General features: G+C 38.3%; 1 protein-coding gene across 1 annotated transcript in view; it reads left to right on the plus strand.

Annotated features, from left to right (window-relative positions):
- TBC1D15 (TBC1 domain family member 15) overlaps positions 1–22369 on the plus strand; it is a 38585-nt gene extending 16216 nt beyond the window's left edge. The window contains exons 5-17 of the mRNA XM_020804618.3: positions 1439–1649; positions 3948–4041; positions 4809–5006; positions 5114–5242; positions 6256–6359; positions 6712–6806; positions 8977–9093; positions 14845–14945; positions 16136–16235; positions 16565–16662; positions 19831–19947; positions 20725–20811; positions 21833–22369. Coding sequence (XP_020660277.2) covers positions 1439–1649; positions 3948–4041; positions 4809–5006; positions 5114–5242; positions 6256–6359; positions 6712–6806; positions 8977–9093; positions 14845–14945; positions 16136–16235; positions 16565–16662; positions 19831–19947; positions 20725–20811; positions 21833–22036 — 1655 coding nt within the window. The 3' untranslated portion in view covers positions 22037–22369. The remainder of the gene's footprint in view (positions 1–1438; positions 1650–3947; positions 4042–4808; positions 5007–5113; positions 5243–6255; positions 6360–6711; positions 6807–8976; positions 9094–14844; positions 14946–16135; positions 16236–16564; positions 16663–19830; positions 19948–20724; positions 20812–21832) is intronic.
- Positions 22370–22646: the final 277 nt, after the last annotated feature.

Here is a 22646-nt window from a genome sequence, read left to right on the forward strand (position 1 = left end):
TGGATGAGGGTTAATAAATTGAAACTCAATCCAGACAAGATGGAAGTGCTGTTAGTGGGTGCTTCGCCGGACAGGCTGGAGGGCCATTTCCTTGCCCTGAATGGGGATACACTGCCCCTAAGGAACAGGGTCCACAGCCTGGGGGTGCTCCGGGACCCCAGTCTAACTCTGGAAGCCCAGGTGGACTTGGTGGCCAGGGGCGCCTTCCTCCAGCTGTGTAAATTGTACCTGCTACAGCCCTATCTGGATGAGCGGAGTCTCATGACAGTTATACACGCACTGGTAACATCTCGTATAGATTATTGCAATGCACTCTGTGTGGGGCTGCATTTGAAGATGGTTTGGCGACTGCAACTGGTCCAGAATCGAGCTGCACAGCTGGTGAGTGGTGGGGCTGCTAGGGGACATATCAAGCTGATTCTGTTTAAATTACATTGGTTACCAGTTGCTGCCCGGGCCCAATTCAAAGTGCTTGTTTTGACATACAAAGCCCTAAATGGCTTGGGCTCTGGATACCTGAAGGACCGCCTCCTTCTATATGAACCTACCCGGCAGTTAAGATCTAGCCAGGTGGCCCTTTTGAAAGAGCCGTCCCTTGAGGTAAGAGATGGCTTGTAGACAAAGGGCCTTTTCGGCAGCTGCCCCCAGACTATGGAATGCCCTCCCAACTGAGATTCGTCTGGCGCCGACGCTGATGACATTTCAGCGCCAGGTCAAAACCTTCCTGTTCCAGAAGGCTTTTAATTGAAATAATATCAACTGTGGGTCCTAATGGCAATTTTCAGAGTATATATTTTAGTTGTATTTTAATTTGTTTTATGTTTTTTTTAATTGTTGTAAGCTGCCCAGAGACCTTTGGGTAGAGTGGGCAGCATATAAGTTAAATAAATAAATAATCGTGCACTTACAAAATAAAGTACATAGCCCCATGTGCCTTCGTCCATTAAAAAGGTGTTTTTTTTTTCTTTAAACAAATCAGGAAATGAACTTCTGATTGCTTCAGCAGCAGGGAAAGTACAGATCATGCATGACAATTGGCCCCATATGTGTCACAGTTGCCCATGCCTATATGAGAGATACTGTGCAGCAGTTAAATGTCATACCGTTTGATCCACTTAAGCATGCATAGAAAGTGCTTGCAAAGAAGTTCCACTGAAGTCAGTGGAATCTATTTTTGTTGCTCTCCTTGCCAGTACAGATAAATGGGAGTAGAGGACTAGGGGAATGCACTTTTCACATCTGGAAATTGGATTATGAAAGGGAGTTACAGTGAATTTGGAATCAGTATCTTTTATGTTGACAGTATGTAGTAGATGGTCAGCTGGGGTCATCATGTTATTTCTATTTATACTCAAAAGTATTGATATTTGCCAGTGACACATCTTGCATAGTGGGTTGAACTCCAGAAGCTAAAATAATTTTTTTCCTTCCCTTTCAGATGCTGCTGTTCGTACAAATGGAGAGAGCAAATGGTCCTTCATTTTTAATTTAACTGATTTAAAGTCCATTAAGCAAAACAAAGAGGGAATGGGATGGTCCTATTTGGTATTCTGTTTAAAGGATGATGTTGTCCTCCCAGCTCTTCATTTTCACCATGGAGATAGCAGTTCGTTGATTCTGTCACTTAAAAAGTATTTGGTGCTCTGTGAGTAAGTATGCCTTACAAGGATTCTTGAAGAAAAAGAACGTTAGTTTTACTCTTTGTGGCCAAGAAAACTTTACCTTTGTTGACGAAAGCTACATGTAAGGGCCATTGTACAGTGGCTGTCCTCATCTTTCACTGTCACACAGTTGCTTTCTTGGTTAGAAGAGGTGGAGAACTGCAGTGGATGGCCAGTTAGGCTCACTTGTCTGTTTGCTTCTTTACACTGTGTGATCCCTACAAGATTCTGGCCTGTATAGTCAACATACTGTAGCAGCAAATGGATTAACTTTAAAAAGAAAACTGGTCAGAAATTGAAAATTGCAGTTATACTTTTAAATGTTTAAAAAATTAGTTGATTTAATCATTCACATCTGTTGTTATTTTTAAATAATGAATGTAGTTCTTGGATACATCATTACAAAGAACCTGCAGTGTCCAATATTATGCCATGCAAGTTATGCCTGTGGAAAGGTTATGACATCATCAACGGGGTAGATTTTTGGTAATTTAGGACTACTTACTTCTGTTGTGTGGTTTGTCTTGCTTGTAATCATTTTCACTGCATGCAAGCCATGGAATGATAGGAAGAATAATAACTGGAACAGGATTTTGGCCGTGGGATGCAGTAGTAGGGTACTGAAAGCAAAGAAGAGGTCCTTTGAAAAACACATACACTGGTTTTGATTGGACCATTTTTGTACATGTGAGCCCAGACAGACAGCCTTGTGGTGTTGCAGGCACGATAGCAACAACAAAAGTGGGAGACAGGAGTGCTGCAGTAGCAATTTCCGGTTCTACTAATTTTTGGACTGCATAAGTTCTGTATAGTAATTTAAATAAATAAAGATGCAGAAGAGAGGACGGTAGCCATGTTTGAAGTTTATTTTCCTTCCAGCAGTCACAAGTATCAGAAAAGATGGCAGGAGGGGCAGAATGCAGCACTGCTTGTGCCCTTCCAAGAATGGCATTTCATGGAAGGGGGGTTGCCATTTTTCTTTAAACAAAATATCCCTAATGAACAAAATAAATATTTGGAGGAGAAATTGCTCCACATATACAGTTGTGTTTACAGCTTTTTATCTACTCTTTGCACACAACTAGGCTTTCAAGCATGCTCTTACCCTCTGGGTCTCCCAGCTCTGTCTCCTCAGTCCTTAACTGGTTTCAGGCCTAACCTCTTCAAAGATTTTGCTCTAGTGACTCATCTGGGCTCAAAGTAGGTGATCCAGGAAACAGCAATGTGAACGTTTCGTATAGGAACTTAGAGGATTCCGTTATGGTGCACACTGAGCTTTAAGTTCTGCAAGGCTGGAGAAATTTAGAATCTCCTGATATGGTTGAACTGTAGTTTCTGCCAGCCACAGTCAACTTGGCAAATGATGGTGGAATTGTTAATTTAGTAGTTCTTAAGTATATGGAAGGCCACAGGTTTGCCAGCCTTTCAGTATTAACCAGTCAAAGGCTTGATATTTACAGGAAGGAGGGGATATTTTGAGTGGACTGAACAAATAACATTGTCTTCAGTGTTGTTTTTTCAACAAGTTCTTTTAAAAAATTAGTAGCATCTTGTTAATATCATAAAGTATTAGAGAATGACATTTTAAAAGGATTGAGTCTTTTGAAAGGGTCTGCAGTGATTGGAGCAATTAATATTTGTATGTGTATTGTAAATAACTGTTCTGGACAAGCTAACACTCAGTATTGTGACTAAGACCCAAAGGAGGTTTAATTAAAGTGGAACCATTCTGAATCCTTCCCTCTCATCCTGTTAGGTTAGTTTCATATGACACAGCTCCACCTTTGCTTCCTGCACTATATTAGCAAGCTCCATTTTTGGTTTATTAGCTGCCGTATCATCAGGACTGATTGTATAGCCAGTTCTGACTTCAAGATGCAATCTCCTGTTGAATCTCATATCCTCTGGCACAAATACTGCATCCTTTTATGCTAGTATTGGAAAGCGATAAGCATTTATTAAAAGTCTTATCTAAGCCTTTAATAACAAAATAGGTGGTGTTCAGGTAACTTTGAATAAAAATCATGGTGTTTTGTTTCAAAAAACAGTGATAGTGAATTCCACATCAGTTTCCTGAATAAACATAGAGATGCCAGTCAAATTCATTCAACTTTTTAGCCAGTTTGTGTGCACACATATGCTTTGAAACTATTTCACAATGATTTCATTTTTGTAGTAGTTTTCTTCTCTTAAATGCAGTGGCTTTGTTGTTGGACTGCCCAAAGCTGAGTACCTAACTCTTAAAAGAAAATACAGGGAGAAAGTATGTTTTCTTCTTTTCCTCAGATCTCCCCAGGATAAAAGGATTCTTATGAACTGCCAGAGTGTTCCACAGTCCTTTGAAAATCTCCTTGATGAACCAGCATATGGTCTAATACAGGTCTGTGTGATTTAGTATTTGTTGTATTCCTTAAGTTTAAGATTCAAGATATTAATGCCTTTTTCTAGAAAGAAAGTCAAATTTCTCCCTGTTGGCAGATGTTCCTATTTTTCTGATTCTTGTATCTTATACATAAAATGAAACACTTGCAAGTTTACTATTAGTTGGTAGTAATTATATATTTGTTGAATAAGAGAGAATGATTTTTGTTGCTGTAATTGTTTTTAAGCGTACTTTATTTCATTTGTTTTATAAAACATGTCACTGCTCTCATGTATATTGTTACCAAGATCATATTAATAGGCTGTTACAGTACTGTATTTCATCATGTTCACATTCATCTGCCCTACATTCAGTGTGGAAGTGAGGGCAGTGTATGGAATGCTGCAAACATCTAGCATCATTTCTGTGTCCAGTTAGACCAAAATTTCCATGGCCTAAGTACAGTACTCACTGGGTCTGCTCAGTGAAAATGAATTCAGAAGAAGACAGGCAAACACCTCTGTCACTGAGGTTCATATAGCCTAGATATTGAAGTGCATAGACTTGGTAGTATTTCTCTTCTGTTTTTTTTCCATCCCCATTAGGTAATAAGAAGCTGCAATCCTTTCTGTTCGAGGTATATTTGTTAGCTTCCCTGTACCTAGACAGTATTTGTATCAGTTGCCACTCTTGAGATTTATGGTTCTAAGATCAAATGTTACATCATCAATACTATTCATACTTGCATGAGCCATTCTAAACATTTACTCCCATGCTGTTCTCAGAAACTGAAGAAGGATCCTTACACAGCAACAATGGGAGGATTCTCCAAAGTGACCCATTATATTTTTGATAGCTTACGGGGAAGTTACTCAACATCTCAGCAGAGGCCTCCATCAGAAATGGCAGACTTCATTAGTGATGCTATTCCAGGGCTAAAAATAAATCAACAGGAAGAACCAGGGTTTGAAGTAATTACACGAGTAAGTGCTGACTCTTCTATTTTTGAGATAAGAAGTAATTTATTTATTAACAGTTTTAAAATGAGTATCATGGTAATATTCTAACAGCTCTTTGGTACATATTTTAGATTGATTTAGGAAAACGACCTGAAATTCATAGAAGGCAGCCATTGTCAGTTGAAGAATGGACTAAGAATGTGGATTCTGAAGGAAGAATAGTAGATGTTGAAAACATGAAGCAAATGATATTCAGAGGGGTAATATCTTAAGAATTATCTTGAAAATCTTTATGGCCATCTGACACTTGGTTAGGTCTCTATAACTTTGAACGAAGTTAGCAGTCACACAAAAAGCAGTAACATTACTAGATATTTACAACTGTCTTCTGAGTCCAGTAATCCTTTCCTTGATTTCGGGTATCCTGAGCTAGGTTAGGAGAATCTCACTGTTTGTAGTGACAGCTAGATTGACTGGTAATAGATCACTCCTTGAGTGGCTGGTGCTAAATCAGTTTTAGGAGAATAAGTGTAGAAATTGCCAAGTTAATTGTATGCAGAAATATGTCATGCAGTTAAAAAGTTAACTCTCCTGTTTAAGGAGAGGAAAGAGTAGAAAGGGTGGCCATAATACAAGATAAATGTAGTTATATAGCCTTAAACATATGCATTCATAATCGTTCATAGAAAAGTTCAGGAAGATTGCTATAAATTGGGATAAAAGCTTACATAAGTAGAAGTCCACAAAATATTTAAGCAACAGTAACTAGCAGCACAATAGTACAGTATTTGATGTTTTCATAATCTTGTTTCTTTTAGATGGTTCCAGACAAATGCAAATGAGACTTCTATTGGAGAAGATTGCTTCTAATACATAAACATATTCTCCATAATAATTGTGACAATAGCATCTTCTAGCTTGTTTCTAAAGCTGCTGTTTAGAACAGGATCAGTGCCCTTAATTTTTAAATTAAGTGCTATAGGGATATTTAGAAAATTCATTCAGGAAGACTTATAGGAGAGTGGACAAAAAGTCTGAAAATGGAAACAATGTAGAAAATATGTATTTCTTGACATTCAGGACTTTCCATTTTTTATTTTCATGTTTTTGAAATCAAAAGTAAAAAAAAAATAGCCCCAAAAGCAGCAGGTAATGAAAAAAAGGAAGCAAATGCTACCTACCGTAGAATTGTTTCATTCCTTTGATCCTGAAGTGGTTGTTGTCACTTATAAAGTGTCTTATCTTGCTGTTCTTTTACGATGGTTTTCTTTAGGGACTTTGTCATGCTTTGAGAAAGGAAGCATGGAAATTTCTTCTGGGCTACTATCCCTGGCATAGTACTAGGGAGGAGAGAATGCTCATACAGAAACAGAAAATGTAAGTTCGAGTATTTTTGAGTAGTTAAAGCATGTATGAACAGCTTTAACATATGGATATTTGTCTTTATATGAAGTACTTTTTTCATATTTTCAAAATTGATGCTGATACAGTTGAATAGTAGTTTAGTAGCTAATAGCAAGCTATATTAAACTTCCTTACATTGAAAGATGTTCGTAACTAGATATTTTCACAGCTGTGGCGGGGGGGGGGCATCCTTACTACCTGTTTACAATGTCATAGAGCTCTGCTCACCATTGTTTCCAAGCATGTCATATAAAGTAGCATGTATTTGCTGATGCTTCTTTCAGATTTGTAGGTGTTACACTGTGCTTGTTTCTTTTTTCTTCAGAGATGAATATTTTAGGATGAAGCTTCAATGGAAATCTGTCAGTGAAGAACAGGAAAAAAGAAATTATAGACTGAGGGATTACAGAAGTCTTATAGGTAATTTAAAGATGCATATAATGCTAGAAATGTTTATTAAAAACTTCGGAATCTTCACAGTCAGGATTTATCAGTGCCTTAATAATAACAATAAAATATATTTTTACTTTTGACAAACATGTTAAATGTTCTTTCTATAAGCAAGCTGGAACTTATTTGTATCAGTAGTTAGCATTTTGATCACCATGCCAAGTCTGTTTCATTGTGAACAGAAGTCAGCTACTATACTAAGAATGTTAATAAAGGGGCAAAATACTGTAATGGCCTATCTGCTCTATTTAGATACCGTCTAATGGCACATTTTGGGGTGGTTTTGTTTGTTTATTTTGTTTTGTTTTCCCTATGCTTAGGTTAAAGTGCTTTTTGTTAGGGAATATTAAAAAAACCACTTCTGTTTGTAGTTCTGAGCAAACATTCATGAGTGAAATCCTGTTGTATAAGTCATGCCTGTGGAAGGGTGATGATGGCATCAATAGAGGCAATTTGCAGTAATTAAAAACTGTCCCATCTCATGTTTCATGTTGTAGAAGCTGTGGTGACTGTGGAATAGAAAGAGAAAGTCTTTAATTACTGAAAATCTCCCCATGCCAGTAATGTAATTCAGCAGTAGCGATCTTTGGTAATTAAAGATGTTCCGCAGTGGTTTTTGTACAATGAAACAGATTATACAGGAGTCCAATGAGCCATGGGGCAGAAATGGTAATTTTTCCTTGCTGAAAATTGCCCTCTGCTGGTGATATTTTCACCTCTTCCTCAGGCATAGCTTATACAACAGGATTTCAACACATGTAAAGTTTGAGAACCTGAGGTCCCACCAGGCAATATTATTTGGATTTCATTCACATCAATTAGGTGTCTCCAAAGTTTTTCTTGCAACATATGGATGTTGTGCAGCAGCTTGTGTTGTAGCCCTTATACCTTTTCTGATTTTGGCTTCCTGCTTTCGAAAATGAAGTTGAGAGTACATTTGCACAGATTTCATATTAACTAAGAAATACATAAATTGCTGATAATATGTTTAAATACTGTTCTAATCAAAAAGGTTATGACGAGTTGCATTGTTACCTGGTCTGATTAGCTACTTAAAATATTTTATGAGCTTGAAAGTATTTGGAGTAACTCAGTTGTAAGAGATAAGTATTTGAGACTAAAATGCTGAAACTGAAATGTGAATATAGACAACCACATGCATATACTTGTAAGTAAAGTACAAAATAACTTACACAATGGGATTTTTTACTTTCCTTATAAGCATCAGGCATTCAACCTTTTCTTTTCTTCAGTCCTATTTTGGTGAAGAGACCACATTCATAATCAAGAGAATAGTGTAATTGTTTAATTTTGGAGCTTAGAAATAGCAAATATGCCTGCTTTGGGGATTTAAATTACCCTAACACTGAATTGTTCTTACCAATCCATTTAGACTCCAGTAAATTGATTTTTTCCAGCCTTTTAATAGCATTTGAAACATAATAGGTAGTGTCGAAGTTGAGTCTCTCTGGAACAATAAAATCTATTTTCTGTCACAACTTATTTTTAAAAATTAAAATAATCTGTTTTAATCAAATGCTGGTAATGTGAACTGCTTGGCAGGTTGAAGTTACATAAAACTGCTGTGAATGTTAGAGACTAAACAGAAGACTAAGCTTGGCATTGATTAAAGAAACACTAAAAGTTGGGACTTTGTAATAATGCCATCTCATACTAAACCTAGCAATTAGAAATTCAACCATATCCCTTTGATTTAGGCTTGATTGCATATCAGCGTTTTCACCATTAATTTTAAAGTAACAGCATATATCTGTGTATTTGAGTGACATTTTACATTTAACATGTCTGAAATAGACTCTAGTGAATTTTAATTCAATGGAAATGTTTTACATTTTAATCATAACGAGTTCTGTAAAAAGTCTGTAACATAGAAAGTGTTTGAAAATCTGCTTATAAGAAATCATCTTAGTTGAGACAGGATTTTTTTTTTCTTTTAAATACTTTTAAAAGCTGCTTTAATGCATTTTAAATGACATCATAGGAATTCAGTTGTCTTACTAGACACATCAAAGCTCAGTGTTTGAGAAACTAGAAACTTAGAGAGCATCCTGCATTTTTTAGATATAGGCTTAGCAGAAGCTGTTTTGAAAATTCATTAAATGTGTGTGCTGTTTTTCAGAAAAAGATGTAAACAGAACAGACAGAACAAATAAGTTTTATGAAGGTCAGGATAATCCTGGGTTGATTCTGCTTCATGACATTTTGATGACTTATTGTATGTATGACTTTGACTTGGGTAAGTAGAGTTCTCCATGTGTATATGTATTATTGATCCTGTCTAGATTTGTGTCTTGAAATAATCCTTTAGAGAAGGCGAGATGCAGTCTTAAAAGTTTGATTTTTATATCAATACTTGATGAATTGGTTATGACAAGTGAAGCCAGCAACAAAACACTGTAGTTGATCCCTACCCCAAATACTTGTGTTTCATCTTACGATGTATTGTAATTTTGTTTAGACCTCTTGGTACAAGGACATTCAAAAGGTGATGGGGAGAGGTAAGGCACCCCATCACCGCCCCCACGCACCTTGACTCCTGGTCTTCCCCTGTTTTGTTTCAAAGTACTAGAGGTCTTTGTTGTGCTGTCTGAAAGTCACAAACCCGTGTCTGTGGGATTTATCCTTTTCTCCATGGTTCTTCCGAAACACGGCTGCATAGTAAAAGGATAGGAGCTGTTCTTGCCATGGAACTCATTTTCTGCCATGGCCAGGGTAGACATGCTCTGTGAGGAAGATAGCCACATTGCCAGCCTTCAGCAGCACAAGGCACCATGGTAAGGGGTGGAGCAAGGCTGGAACCTGAGGAGGCCATAGCGAAAACTTCTCCCCATCCCAACCACACACTGAGTCTTCTCACTGCTTATACAGTGGTGCCTTGCAAGCCGAACGCCTCACGGGACAAAAAAAAGGGCAATATGAACGGGTCTTGTGAGTTTTTTGGTGCCTTGCAATATTTGTCATTTTTTGAACAATTTTTCCCATAGGAATGCATTGAAATTTAATTAATGCATTCCTATGGGGAAAAAAAGTCACAAAAGTCACTTACCTGGTAGTAAGACCGAATAGACCGAGCCTCGCTCCTCCTTGGTAGCCCAGGAACAGCTGGATTCTATCGCCAAACAGCTGACCATCGGGAAGCAGCAGAGAGGTGGCAGCCATTTTGAGATGTGACCACATGGCTGCTGCCTTTCAAAATGGCTGCCACCTCTCCAAAAAGCCTGCCACCTCTCTGCTTGTTCCCAATGGTCAGCTGTTCAGCACTAGAGTCCAGCTGTTCCCGGGCTACCAAGAAGGAGCGGGGCTCAGTCTACTCGGTCTTACTACCAGGCAAGTGACTTTTTTCTGACTTTTTTCCCCATCGTCGTTTAGTCATTTAGTCGTGTCCGACTCTTCATGACTCCATGGACCAGAGCACGCCAGGCCCTCCTATCTTCCACCGCCTCCCGGAGTTGTGTCAATTTCATGTTGGTTGCTTCACAGACACTGTCCAGCCATCTCATCTTCTGTCGTCCCCTTCTCCTCTTGCCGTCACACTTTCCTAACATCAAGGTCTTTTCCAAGGAGTCTTCTCTTCTCATGAGATGGCCAAAGTATTGAAGCCTCAGCTTCAGGATCTGTCCTTCCAGTGAGCACTCAAGGTTGATTTCCTTTAGAATTGATAGGTTTGTTCTCCTTGCAGTCCAGGGGACTCTCAAGAGCCTCCTCCAGCACCACAATTCAAAGGCATCAATTCTTCGGTGGTCTGCTTTCTTTATGGTCCAGCTCTCACTTCCATACATCACTACAGGAAAAACCATAGCTTTGACTATTTGGACTTTTGTTGGCAAGGTGATGTCTCTGCTTTTTAAGATGCTGTCAAGGTTTGTCATCGCTTTCCTCCCAAGAAGCAGGCGTCTTTTAATTTTGTGGCTGCTGTCTCCATCTGCAGTGATCATGGAGCCCAAGAAAGTAAAATCTGTCACTGCCTCCATATCTTCCCCTTCAATTTCCCAGGAGGTGATGGGACCAGTGGCCATGATCTTAGTTTTTTTCATGTTGAGTTTCAGGCCATTTTTTGCACTCTCCTCTTTCACCCTCATTACAAGGTTCTTTTCAGAGTGGTATCATCTGCATATCGGAGGTTGTTGATATTTCTTCCGGCAATCTTAATTCCGGCTTGGGATTCCTCCAGTCCAGCCTTCCGCATGATGTATTCTGCATATAAGTTAAATAAGCTAGGGGACAATATACAGCCTTGTCGTACTCCTTTCCCAATTTTGAACCAATCTTTTTCCCCATAGGAACGCATTAATTAAATTTCAAGGCATTCCTATGGGAAAACTTGCTTCGCAAAATGAAATTTTCGCAAGACGGCATTAATCGTGGAGCAGATTAATTTTGTCTTGCGAGGCACCACTGTATAAAGCTTGGCCCCCTACAGAGCTGGCTTTTGCATTTCTGAGCTGCTCACTCATGCCTTTTTCTTAGGTCATGCTATTGCTTCACTTTGCTTTCAACTAAGGCCCATTACAAGTTGTTTATCAATCTTATTTAATAATTGACTGGTCAGGGAAGGAGTAGTAGCCAAGTTGGCTTCCTGGCTCTTGCTGTGCTAATAGTGTTCTCTTGAGCACCTACCTTCTCCTATTTTTTCTTTTGTGCCTCTTATGTCATAACTGTTTTACAGTTGGTACAATTTCACATGGTCTTTGAGGAATGAGTGGGGATGGGCTCTTTGCTCCCAGATACAAATAAGTTCTCGGGGACATGTTGCTGTTAGCATTTCCCTGAAAAATTGGGAAGCTGTTGCTCAGGCTATCAGCAGCTGTTCACCTTCTAGTGTGATAGCTCATGCCATATGTGACAGTTCATGGGTGGTTGGAAGCAAAATCTGTGACTCTGTCCTCTGCCTTGCTGTTTGTCAACCATTCATAGTAAAAGGTGCCCTTTACTGTTTTCAGTTGGTATACACTGATTTGTTCTCTTCACCTCCCCGTATCCATGGCTGCTTACAAGTACAAATGTTTTATTGGTGCATAAAATATGGTGATATTGACTCTAGATGGACTACATTACTTTTTGGGGTTTTTGGTTCTTTCATTTAACTAGCCTCTGCATAATTTAACATAAGCATTAGAGTCTTATACATTCATATCCTTCCAATAATTACTTTAACGTCTTGCCTTTCATGTCCTGTCAGTTGTGCTAATGAATCAGCTCTATTTTTTTTTTTAAAGCCATGGACCTTTTCAGTTTGTTGGAAAAATACTTACCCCCCTGAAAGCTTCAGGAACAGGCTTAATAATATGTATGCCATATGTACTTGCCTTGCTTCATGTTATAGAGGTGGGCAATGTTGACATACACCAAGAAGCTGTTTGTGTTGGAGGAAGACATCCGCCAGCCTAATTTAAAGCTGCCCAATATGAAACACTTATTCATAGAAAGAAAAGTTTTCTGGTGTAACATTGAGACTTTGAATTGCTGCAGTCTGAATCTTGAACCAACAGAATGGCCTCTTATGGTCTGTGTTAATGCTAATATGAAATGAAAGGTATCTGCTGAGCCTTAAAAGACGAGTGCTTCCATTTTAAAGTTAGGTTCATAAGGTCAATCAAAAATTAAATCAATCCACTCTAAGCCTCATCTAGGTGATAATGTTGTATGTGGGGTGTACCTCTTCAGGCTGCTGTTGTGACACAGAGTTGAGTAGAATGTAATGTTAATTTCTTTACAGCTACATATCAGTATTGAGTAGTTGAGGCCCTCCTTATGTAGTCAGACTTTATTTTACATCAGCCATAGCCAGATGTAAGAAATGCTTAGCAATTATAATTTCAACAATCTGTAGACAGCTGCAGTTGCCCAACCCTGTTCTGCACTGAAAGCTAACATGTCACTGATGATTAAACCCTGGCTTTCTTCTTGGTATGTGAATTTGCGATGTATGCAGAATGTTTTATTTACTATCATAAATATGTATTATATAATGTGCTATATCTGAGAAGGAGGAGACAGTAATGTGAGCTCTCAACTGTAGTCTGAAGTGATACCTCTTACATAAGTTTACCACATCATTTAGAATGAGGACAACATTTGGGAACAGTGGAAGATGAAATTGCTTCTACCTCAGTTTCCTTCTACTCTTTTTTTTAAATTGTCTTCTCTTTTTTTAATAACAGTAAATTGATGTGGTTTAGGGAATGGACTCTGATCTGTTTTCCCTTCATAATCTATTTATAGGCAGTGTCCCAGTAACTGAGAAACAATTAAAAGCACAGGTAGAAGACCCAAACACAATTTTGAATCTACCAAAAGAAGCATCTTCCCTCCCGCCCCCCCCCGTCCCCAGTTGTAGCCCATGCTGCTAAAGTTCTTGATGGAGGAGCTAATTTTTTTAAACCTCAATAGCCAGAAAGGATTAACCTCAAAAATTTACTAGCTGTTAATTGATAAGCCTTATGGCAGTGCTTTGGGCTTCAAAGCTGTAGGTGTAAAAAGCTCTAGACTATACTTTTATAAGGATATTTGGGAAAGTATATCGAACAAAAAAATTGAATCACTGTCAGCTGATATATATGAACATAGTCATAATCCCATGTACTATTGATACCAGCCACTGCTCACATTTATATTGGTAAAAGTAAGTCTTATCTGCGTCTGTGTCGAAAGTGCCGAAGGTAATTGGTTTCTGGACATAGATATTTAAAGCAATGTAACAAAAATGTAAAAGATCACACTAACTCATCTTCTGAATTTTGTATCCTTGTTCATGGAATCCAGTCAAGATAGATTTGATTTACATCACAACTCGAATGATAAAAATTGGATTTTTTAATTATTAAATTTAAAAATTGATCTTTAAAATTTAAATTGTTATTTAAATCATGATTTGCATCAGTCTTTTTTTTAAAAAAAATTCTATCCACCCTGAATCTGTTGCAACTTTAAACCATGGGTACTTTTCTGTGGTCTGGCAGCTAGTTAGGCAAAATCATCCTGAAAAGAGTACTTTTCATTATTTATGCGAAAAGGTTTTGTAACTTGACGTTAATAGAACTAGCCGCACATTAACAATTAACAAACACATGAACATCAGTAAATTCTGTTGTGCTGTATCCCTTTATTCAATATTTCAACAATATTAAGTACATTACATTCCCCTTCTTCCAGCTATGCTGACCTGTGAAGACAGTTATTAACTTGAAGACTTAAAATATTGACCAGTCCCCTGAATCATAATGATTTATTTTGTCCACCAAGTGCTAATTGTTATTGTTGCATAATAGTGGTGCTGCAGTTGTGCAGTTCTGTTTGTGTTCTTGTTATGTATCGTCAAATTGCTTCCAACTTCTGGCAACCCTACAAATTAGTGGCCTTCCAGTGATCCTGTCATTAACAGCCTTAGTCGAGTCTTGCAATCTTAAGAACATGAATTAGTGTATTGAGTCAATCTGTCTCATATTTGGTCTCATTCTTTTCTGCTGACTTGAATTTTTCCAGTATTATTACCTTTTCCAGTGAGTCTTGTCATAATGTACTCAAAATACAGTAGCCTCTGTCCAGTTATTTTTGCTTCCAGAGAGATCAGTTGATTTCATCTAGCAACTCCTCCTTTATACATGGTATCTGTGAAGCTCTCATCCCAAAACCACATTTCAAATTAATTTTTTCCTGTCCGCTTTCGTCACTGTCCAATTTTCACATCTCTACATAGTAACTGGAAATGCTATTTATTTTTGTTTTCTATTTTATAAGTTGTAACCCACCCAGAATAGTGCTGTGACACTAATCGGAGCGGAATACAAATTGAATGAATGAATAAGCAAATAAATGAATAAATAAATAAATCAGTAGTAGAAATTGTTCAGTGTTTTCTCTGTACTTCAGAGAAAAGTACAAATGGTGGCATATCAGGAGAGACTAAATAATTATCTAAAAAGCATTGAGTGCAGTTTACAATTGTCCTGTTCAACAGTTTCACATTTCTTTTGTCTTTTTCTTTAAGGCTATGTTCAGGGCATGAGTGACTTACTTTCCCCTATTTTATATGTGATGGAGAATGAAGTGGATGCTTTTTGGTGCTTTGCCTTGTACATGGATCAAATGGTAAATATTTCCATCTTTGGCCAGAAATTGTATTGGAATAGGTTACATTGGCTGGGACAAAAACCCTACCCAATTAGGAAGAAGTAATAGGTTTGTTAGGAGTTATTCTGTGTGTGTCCTGGCTGTTCTTATTTCTTAAAAAACAAACAAATACATAAATAACAACAACTTACATGGCAATTGGATGAAATGAGGAGACATGGATTACAACTGTGCAGGTGACAGTGCCACAGAATGCCTACACTTTTTGAACTGTGTAATCAAGCATGATTGTTGGAGGCTGATGCCCTGTCCTGCTACAGAAGAATAAACACATTTCAAAATATAGCTCCATATATAGGCTGAAATCATGTTGGCAGTTTATGTGCATATAAATATAATTGTGTAAACCACAGCAGTGAATGGCCACTAATTGATGAGCTGCTGGTCACTTGATTTCTCTGGTTGCTACAGTGCAACCAGGAACATGACTAGCGCTTCATTAATCAGCAGCAATTTGATACCGCAACTTACATGATTTCATTTATACATGCATAAATTGCCAGTAGGGTTCTGGTCATAGAATTTTGTAAAATGGTAAAAGACCAGTTTATCATGAAATATAATTCAGAGATATACTGTAAATAATTTAGAACCATTGGTTGTTGTGGGTTTTTTGGGCTCTTTGGCCGTGTTCTGGAGGTTGTTCTTCCTAACGTTTCGCCAGTCTCTGTGGCCGGCATCTTCAGAGGACAGCATCCTGTGCTCTGCTCAGCAACCTGACCGAAAAACCCACAACAACCATTAGATCCCGGCCGTGAAATCCTTCGCGAATAAATTTAGAACCATCTTCATAAAGGATTTACTGCTTAAGTGCAGTATAGGAAACAATATAGTATATAAACTCAAGCTTCCTTACTGCTTATTCTTCCTCTTTCTTTAAACATCTGTAACTTTACATACATAACAGTTTGTTCTTCTGAAGAAGTAGGATTGAAAGCCTTTTCCACAATAAGTTAGTTTTTATGTACCACAAGACTTTTGGTTGTGTTTAGATAATTAAATTTAAGAACTCAGCCTTTTGGGTTTAGTTTTATACTTAGTTTTGAGACCAACATTATCCTTTGCTTTGGAATAAAAAATTACATTTATGATTGGTTTTGGAATTGTGTAAGTTTGTAACCATCTTAATAACTTGTTTTCCCATCAAGCATCAGAATTTTGAAGAGCAAATGCAGGGTATGAAGACACAACTAATTCAACTGAGTACTTTACTTCGCTTGTTAGATAGTGGATTTTGCAGTTACTTGGGTATGTATTAAACCTCAAAATAATGTACTGCTTCCCTTTTATTCAGGTAGTCTAGCTGTACATTTGTAGCTGTTAGGCTCCATAAGGAAGCAGTGACTAAAGAACATTCTGAGTAGACAGTGAACCGTACACAATAATGTAGGAATGATTGTTTGTCTGTTTGCCTGCCTATAATAGATTATATGCCAAAGTAACCATTTTAGTAGTTAATTTGAGTCCCTTGGGTTTTATTCTGATGTGATTAAAATATATTGCTTATGTGTACAGCCTTGTGTTATTCACAGCTAATTTGTCAAGAATTTACAGATGTATGCTTTTGCTTTCCTCAGAATCACAAGATTCAGGGTACCTTTACTTTTGCTTCCGATGGCTTCTAATAAGATTTAAGAGAGAATTTAATTTCCAAGATATTCTTCGCTTGTGGGAGGTAAGATAGCTGCTTTCTAGTTTTACCTCTGTCTGTAACTCCATTACACCATCAGTTAAGGAAAAATTACTGTGGAGAAAGAGCCAAAACTTAGCTGAATTGTAGAATGTGAAAGAAAAAAAATACAACAGCAGTATATTTCTGAGGGGTCGAAGTCTATCATTGGGGGGTGGCTCTATGCTTCATTGAGGTATGCAAAGAAGAGGCTTTAAGATTATGGCCACTTGGCCTTGGAATTGCTGCCTTGATGTGCACACCAACCACTGGCCTGAAGTTTTGGCCCCTCAACTGTTGGCTGATCATTATGTGGGAAGATCAGAGTGAGAATTGCTTTCGCTTCTCCTTCTGCACTAGCTGTGATGGATGGGTTAAGTCTGAGAGCTGTTTTGTCTCTCATTTTTGGTGTTTTGGTTTTTTGTCTGATACATAGTGTGAAAATGTAGTTTTTTAAAATTGTCCATGGGTGGCATGTGCTACCATGATGTAGCTCTACCATTTGCCTTGTCAGGATCTTTATTTTAAAAAAGCATGACAAGAAATTAATTATAAAATTTAAAATACAATGCTTTGCTTATGAGCTATGTAGATAAGGCTTTAATTAGAGCTCCTAACACTGAAACATTTATAACCTTTAATGAAATCTGTAATGAAAAGTTGGTCAACTATCCCCCCCCCCATGCATACATTTGAACGTAATTACGTTTCCAGAAAAATGAGCATCTTTGCAGACTTTGGAAATTACAGATTTAGTCAGTTCAGCATTGTGGAAAAAATTCAGAGTTAAATTATTCTTCAACATGGAACTTCTAAGCATTTTAATAATAGAACAGAAGCATGCATTTGTAATAGTATAAAGCAGTGGCAACGAACCTTTTTGGGTCCGAGTGCTGATACTGAAAAAAAGCAAAAACAACCCAGTGGGCAGTGGGTTGCGATGGCAGCAGAAGTGGTGGTGGTGGAAGGAGGGAATCCCGGGCACGGAGGTGCCTCAAGACCCCACTCCGGATCCGCCACCAGCACCAGCTGCTCCAGATCCTGGCCTGCCACCTGTTGAAGCACCAGCATCGTGGCTGCAGCCGCCTCTTGATGTTTGGCTGCGGGGTGGGGGAGTACCGATCCGGCAACTTATGGCTCGCATGCCAACAGAAAGGGCTCTGCATGCCAGCTGCGGTATGTGTGCCATAGGTTCGCCATCCTTGGTATAAAGTATAAAAACATGAATTGGTGCATCTTTGCACAATAGCATGTAGCAATCCTGTTCAAAAGCCCTTGGCTTCCATTTTTTTGTCTCAAGGTGATTGTGCAGAGTAAATAGACAAAAGGAATAGATTTTATGTATCATAACAAAAATATGAAAAAATACTGACATAATTTTAGTTTCAAAAAAATCTAGAGAGGTTGACTTACCCAAGCTACAATTTTCTGTTTTTATACCATAACATATGGAATTTCAACATTTGAGTAGAGGGAAAAATGCCAAGCTCTTTTGTCTTATTTCACTGACAAAAAGCAAAGGAGAAATTTAATTTTACCAAGCTACTGACACTCTGCCTTTGCAGAAAGAAGAACTTCATCTGTAGCCAGGAGAAATAAGCTTTGTAAAGTATGTATGAAAAATCATGTCCTATTTTGTCTATTTGACAATATATAAAATACCTAAATCACAGAAAACATTAAATTAATTTCTAGTGCTTTTTTCCCTCATAATGTAGTGAACTAGAAAATTCCTAATTTAGACTGTTTTCATTCCATATATGTGGTACCATATTTATGTGGAAAGGGCACTCGTTAAGTACTGAGGAGTGCTGCTGTGATCCTGATTAGAGATGGGTAATTGCAGTACCACAGATGCCACAGAGCCCATTCCCTCTTCCCAGAATCAGCTGAGCCGCACGGTGCTCAGCTCCAACGTTGCTTTTGCACCAATTGTGGAAGGAGCCTAGCTGACTTTTCCCCACCTCCCCCGCACAGTCAAATACTCTTCAGCTGAGCGAGGAACTCCCCAACCTGTCTCAGCACAAAAGTGGTTGGCTGCGCAGGGAGGCAGGGAAGAGCTGCCCAGGCTCCTTCCGCAATCGGTGCAACAATGACAATGACAAAGCTGAGTGCTGCGCAGTGGTGAGTGGACCAGCTGATTCTGGACGGAGGGAATCTGTGGCATCTGTGATGTCCCAATTCATATCCATATCCTCAGGGATACAAATAGCTCATCTCTAATACTGATCCTGTCTCAAGTATTGAACATGCTTCTTGGCTCTGCCTTTTGCATACACTTACTTCATAGAAACTCCTACATAGGTGTTTTCTTTACAGATTACTGTTCTACTTTGTAGATGTCTAGATGCAGCATGCAGGGCCATGAGTGTAGCCTTGTGCCTAGTACCTTCATGATACAAGGAACTTAAAAGGGTAATTCAAATGAAGAAGATGATGAGTGGTCTTGTTCAGGTATTTTCATCCTACCCTTCCTCTACAGAGCTCAAGGTGGCTGCTGGGGAACCCTTTAATTTTCTGAGTACCTTCCAGGCTCACACCTGTGCCTGGCCCCAGAGAAGGTGACTCTGTTGCTGTTGACACCAGACGTGACAACAGCTAACCTGCATTTGAGTATCCTCGTTTAGGCATACTAAATTGGCGAAAGACAGGTCAGATAAGAACCTTATGGAAAGCTTAAGGCCAATCTATGTGTGTTTACTGTTTGGGCTCTTTAGTCTATGGGATGTTGTGATAAGACCAATGAAACTTTGAGAATTCTGAAACATATAACTTGTACAGATTTTGTACAAAGTGAAGGATAGCTTATTTGTTTGATCTCATTCAGAACTTGTAAATCTTGTACTATCTTCAAAATGATTTGGATTCAGGGGAGTTTTTCTGTGGTGAATCTGAAATGAATTAGCAGTTGAAGGACCTGTAACAAGGGCAAAGTGCATCCCATGTTCTTCCAGATGTTGAACTGGATGATATTGAACTGCACCTCCCATCATACCTGCCCATTGGCCGTGATGACTATGGCTGGTGGAAGCAGCAGTCCAAGGAATGAATGTTGTACAGTTAGGCCAATTTAGGTGGCTACAATTTTCTATTACATTTCAGTACCTGTCTCACATTTCTGGTTAAAAAACCCCCTCACTTTTTGATTCATCAGCATCTTTAATATTTTGGCAGGTGATATGGACGGACTTGCCTTGTCAGAACTTCCATCTTCTTATCTGTTGTGCTATCCTGGAATCTGAAAAGCAGCAAATAATGGAGAAACATTATGGCTTTAATGAAATACTAAAGGTACCTGTTGTGTATTATCTTAAAGCCAGATTATTCCTTTTTTTAATTCCTTGTTCTTACATCTGAAAATGAGTAATAATGTATTCCATAATCCTGCAACGATTGAGACAGCATAATAAATGGTATTACTCATTTGTCTGTCTGCAAGGTTGAAAGATGGTTATCTTTTGCTTAGCGGATATCAGTAATACATTCACTGGAGAGACGCTGTGTAATGAAGCAGATATCTCATGAAACTATATCAGGCTAGTTATTTCATACCCAGAGCCAGGATGAAGGATCCTTGTTTGTCCTGAAGCAACTAGAAGTGCTTCATAAGTGTGTTTCCTTAGTTTGAGTTTTCCATATGAAACAGGAAATTCCAGGTGGTACTAATGCTGTAACTTTGTGTTGCCAGTTTGTGGTATGAAGAAGTCACCCACAGACCCAGCAGGTGCCCAGTTTAAAGACTTTCCTGGAAAATGTCAGTCCACTCACAAACCTAGGTGTCTTTCTTGTCGCCTTTGTTGTGTAGCCAAGTGGTCATGGTGATAGGTAGCTGCAGATGAGTCTGGGAAAATGGCCAATGTATGCTTGGCATATGAGAGAACTTTAAATACATACCCTGATAAATGCATGCCATACCATATCCATGAGTTAATAGTGCAAATATATTTATCAGGTTAGTATGGACATGAGTGGAAGATGCCCAGAGAACAAAAACTATACAACTCTGAAAGCTGTGCATAATGGCTTCCAACCTTTGGTACCCTTTGGTGTTCTTTTGTTCTGTTTTAGCACATCAATGAACTTTCTATGAAAATGGATGTGGAAGATGTACTTTGCAAAGCAGAAGCCATTTCTATCCAAATGATGAATTGCAAGGTAAAAGTAAAGCATTTATTGTGAGCTTTGCAGGAGCGACTTGATTGTTTTGAATCAGGTTGCCAGAATCCTATTGATTAGTTACATCAGCATAAGTGCAATCATGTAGAGCAATGGTCCCCAACCTTGGGCCTCCAGATGTTCTTGGACTTCAACTCCCAGAAATCCTGGCCAGCAGAGGTGGTGGTGAAGGCTTCTTGGAGTTGTAGTCCAAGAACATCTGGAGGCCCAAGGTTGGGGACCACTGATGTAGAGTGTGGCAGTGAATTGCCAGTAGCTAATAAGTCACCATTGTAACCCTTGTTTTTTGCCCGTCACATGTGTTAGTGTGGAACAAGAGATAGAAGCCTTTCAAGTGAAGTGGTGTGTGTGTGTGTGTGTGTGTGTGTGAGAGAGAGAGAGTGAGTGAGTGAGTGAGAGAGAGAGAGAGAGAGAGAGAGAGAGAGATACCTGGAAATGGAAAAATCTCATCCTTGAGAATACCTGTCACAATAGTATGCTCCATTGGCTTGCATTAGAAATGCACTACACCTCTGTAGCAATAGTTGAGTGGTCAACTGGTCTGTTTTGCTGATTGGCTGCTTTTCCAGATGCATTTGCTATTTGCTTTAGATGAATTGCGTGGCTTAATTGGATGATATATCCTTTTATACAATCTGCATTTGTTCACACTTTAACAAAATATATTTCCTTCAGAAAGTCTGATGTCCTAGTTAAGCTAGTTTCAGTACATTTTATAAACCAGTACTAGTACACCCATAAATTGATACCCTGAATGAGAGGTAAAATCAGATTTACCTGTGTCAGGTAAAAGTTTTAAAGGGATGACTATAGTTTTTGCATCTTCACCTGAAACGTTCTCAGCTCCCCTAGTATTGCTTCTTTTTTGAAAAAATGAACTAACTCCTTTCAGGATTCATAAAATATTTGTTGTAAAATGAACTTTGAATTCATTGACAGTGTACATTTTTGTGCAGTTTATGTGTTAAGAAGAAAATGCAATCATTGTCATGTTTCATAGGAGCTGCCTCAAGCAGTCTGTGAGGTCTTGGGATTAGAAGACAGTGCATTATCAACACCAGATTCGGACAACGGAGAGGATGAGACTGCCATTGGGATCAGTTGCCCTCTATCAGCATATCCAGAGACCTCTATGCCTGTTGCGACTGTCAATGGAACAAGCAAGAGTATGGAACAAGTGATCCACACAGTGCCGGCCAACTGACACACATACAACTGATTGGTCGTATTTTTGAAAAGACACTTTATTACAGCTGTTTTGTTTCTTTCAAGCACTTGAAGTGAATATTTTTAAAAACTGTGTTGATTTAAGCTTTAAGGTTTTGGAAGAAGAGATCATGTACTGTAATACTCTTGCATCAAAGCTTTACAACATGACCTAATTATTTTTGTAGTTACTTCTACCAAAATAGCCTTTTTGTTTTTCAGTAACATTCCTTAACACTTTTGTAGCCCAAGTGCATTTTTATTTCTTTTCATGGAAATGGGAATTGGATGAATGTGAATTACATGGAAATAAATGCACCCTTCTATTGCTTTTTCTTTGGCAAGTCTTGAGCACTGATGGGTCTGGGATATTGTAAGAGTTAAACTCTTTTTTAAAAAATATTTCCAAAACCAAAAAAAAAAAAAAAAGAAACACTAACTGCATAAAACAGTGTTTTATGAAAGAAAGGAGTGTGTTCCTTCTCAAATGTTTACCGAAAACAAACAAAAAACCCAAACCCCTTTTGAAGAATTTGTGGTTGAATGCAGTTTTGTAGTGAAATTTTTCATTTGTGCAGCTTTCTCATGCTGAATTTTTTGTAATCCAG

This window comes from Pogona vitticeps, chromosome 5, assembly GCF_051106095.1.
Source record: "Pogona vitticeps strain Pit_001003342236 chromosome 5, PviZW2.1, whole genome shotgun sequence".
Classification (NCBI taxonomy): domain Eukaryota; kingdom Metazoa; phylum Chordata; class Lepidosauria; order Squamata; family Agamidae; genus Pogona; species Pogona vitticeps.